This window comes from Echinops telfairi, unplaced genomic scaffold (assembly GCF_000313985.2).
Source record: "Echinops telfairi isolate 266 unplaced genomic scaffold, ASM31398v2 ScPeMD7_2010;HRSCAF=2546, whole genome shotgun sequence".
In the NCBI taxonomy this organism is placed as follows: domain Eukaryota; kingdom Metazoa; phylum Chordata; class Mammalia; order Afrosoricida; family Tenrecidae; genus Echinops; species Echinops telfairi.
In genome coordinates, this window is record NW_022105908.1 from 23,818,477 (window position 1) to 23,820,273 (window position 1,797).

Here is a 1,797-nt window from a genome sequence, read left to right on the forward strand (position 1 = left end):
GAAGAGGGAGCCCCGGGAGATGAAGGTGCATCCCCCAGAGAGGGCACGCTGGAAAGGGGTCACCGCAGGGAGGAGACAGCAGAGAAGATGGGGGTGAATAGGGCTCTTCGGCATCCAGGAAGTCAGTGGTGTCCAGGAGAAAGAAGTAGCAGGTGTGAAGGCAGCCGAGTGAGGCGGGGCCAGTGGGTGGGAGTGGGCCTCCCTGAGGGCAGAGAGGCTACTGTAGGATTTTCTGTCTCCCAGCTTTCCCTGGGCTCTCAGCACCTCCAGAGAGACCCAGAGGGAAGGAGGGGGACATGCAGCCAATCAGAAGCCTCACCTTCCACCCAGTGTCCTCTGGAGCCCCAGGAGTGGAAAGAGTGAGGGGGCCACAGAGAGGACAGAAGGTGCCCGTAGCCCGGGGCAGTTCTCAGGCCTGCAGTCTCCACAGAGCCTGGTGCCCCCAGACAGACTGAGCTTTGGGGCTCAGGGTTTCTGGGAGCCTCTGAGTCAGGAAGCCCCTCACCTGTCCTGGCTGCTGCACATCTCCTGGAGGCAGGGCAGCTGCAGCCCGTGGACCACACGGGCCTCAAACAGGAACTTAGGAGCCCAGAAGCCCAGGGCTCCGGTCACAAAGGCCATAGCTGTCACTCCCAGGGTTGACCACACGAAGCTCAAACTGCAAGAGAAGGTGATCTGGGTGAAGCCGGGGAGAGCTGGGCCTGCATCTCGGCCTTTCCCTCTGCGCTCCAGCACCTCCTGAGGAAACCAGTGCCTCCCACCTGCACACCTTGCTCAGCTGCGTGCTCCTCCCTCCTCCAGGCATCTCGAAAGGCCCACCTCCAACGCCACCTTCTCCTGGAAGCCGTCCCTGGTCCCTCTCCCTCTCCGCCCCCTCGCCTGGTCTGATGGCCCTGGGACCAGGACATCGATGTCCCCTGCCCATGTCCCACATCCCAGGAATTCATGAGGCCTGAGAGTCCACTCGATTCCTGTCCACAGCCCCATCCCCCTTGCCTGGGACAGGGGACGATGCAGCCCCAGGAAGCTCCGAGGGGTGACGGGGTAACTCCCAGCCCCTCCCAGCAGCCCCAAGAGGCGAGCAGGCCGGAGATCCTGTCCATCAAATAAATGAGGACATTGAGTCACAGGGACAGCACCAAGGCAGAGCCTACGCCCCTGCCTCCTTCCCAGCCCTCACCTGTGGGTGGGACGAAGCCCTTGGGCCAGGTGGAGCAGGCCCCAATGGTGAGGTAGGAGCTCAGAGGAGGTAGAGGGCTGGAAAAGCTGGGCCAACCAGGGAGGGCTCCCTGGAGGTGGCGACAGAGAGGTGCAGCTAGAGGGGACGTGGCTGCTCTGTGGCATGCAGTAGGCAGCCGGGACACTCACTTTGTGGCCAGGTATCTGACGTCCCCACACCAGCTGCTCCGGGGGAGCCCCAGGATGGCCTCCCCCTGCTTCTCCGAAGCTCCCCGGGGCGGGTCTGGAACCAGGCAGAGGAGCAAGACCAAGGCCACGAACTCCAGGCAGGGCATGATCTGGGACAGGAGGGTCCAGGATTTCAGGGCCTCACGCTGCCCAGGCCCAGGGGGCCCTAGGGGTGGGAACGGTGTAATCCAGCCTGGGCCCGGGCGCTGCTCACTTCCTAGGTGCTGGTGGCATCGTGGTGACACATTGGCCTGCTAACCACAAGGTCAGCAGTTCAAAACCACCTGTCGCTCTGTGGGAGAAAGGGGAGGCTTTCCCCCTCCCGTAAAGAGTTACAGTCTTGGAAACTCTAAGTCGGCATCGACTGGAGCTTGTTTTTTTTGTTTGTTT

General features: G+C 62.3%; 1 protein-coding gene across 1 annotated transcript in view; it reads right to left on the reverse strand.

Annotated features, from left to right (window-relative positions):
• SPNS3 (sphingolipid transporter 3 (putative)) overlaps positions 1 to 1,797 on the reverse strand; it is a 59,982-nt gene that overhangs the window by 35,318 nt on the left and 22,867 nt on the right. Inside the window, exons 6-7 of the mRNA XM_045293330.1 lie at positions 1,369 to 1,517; positions 506 to 658 (exon numbers count right to left, since the gene is read on the reverse strand). Of these exons, the coding sequence (XP_045149265.1) occupies positions 506 to 658; positions 1,369 to 1,517 (302 nt within the window). The remainder of the gene's footprint in view (positions 1 to 505; positions 659 to 1,368; positions 1,518 to 1,797) is intronic.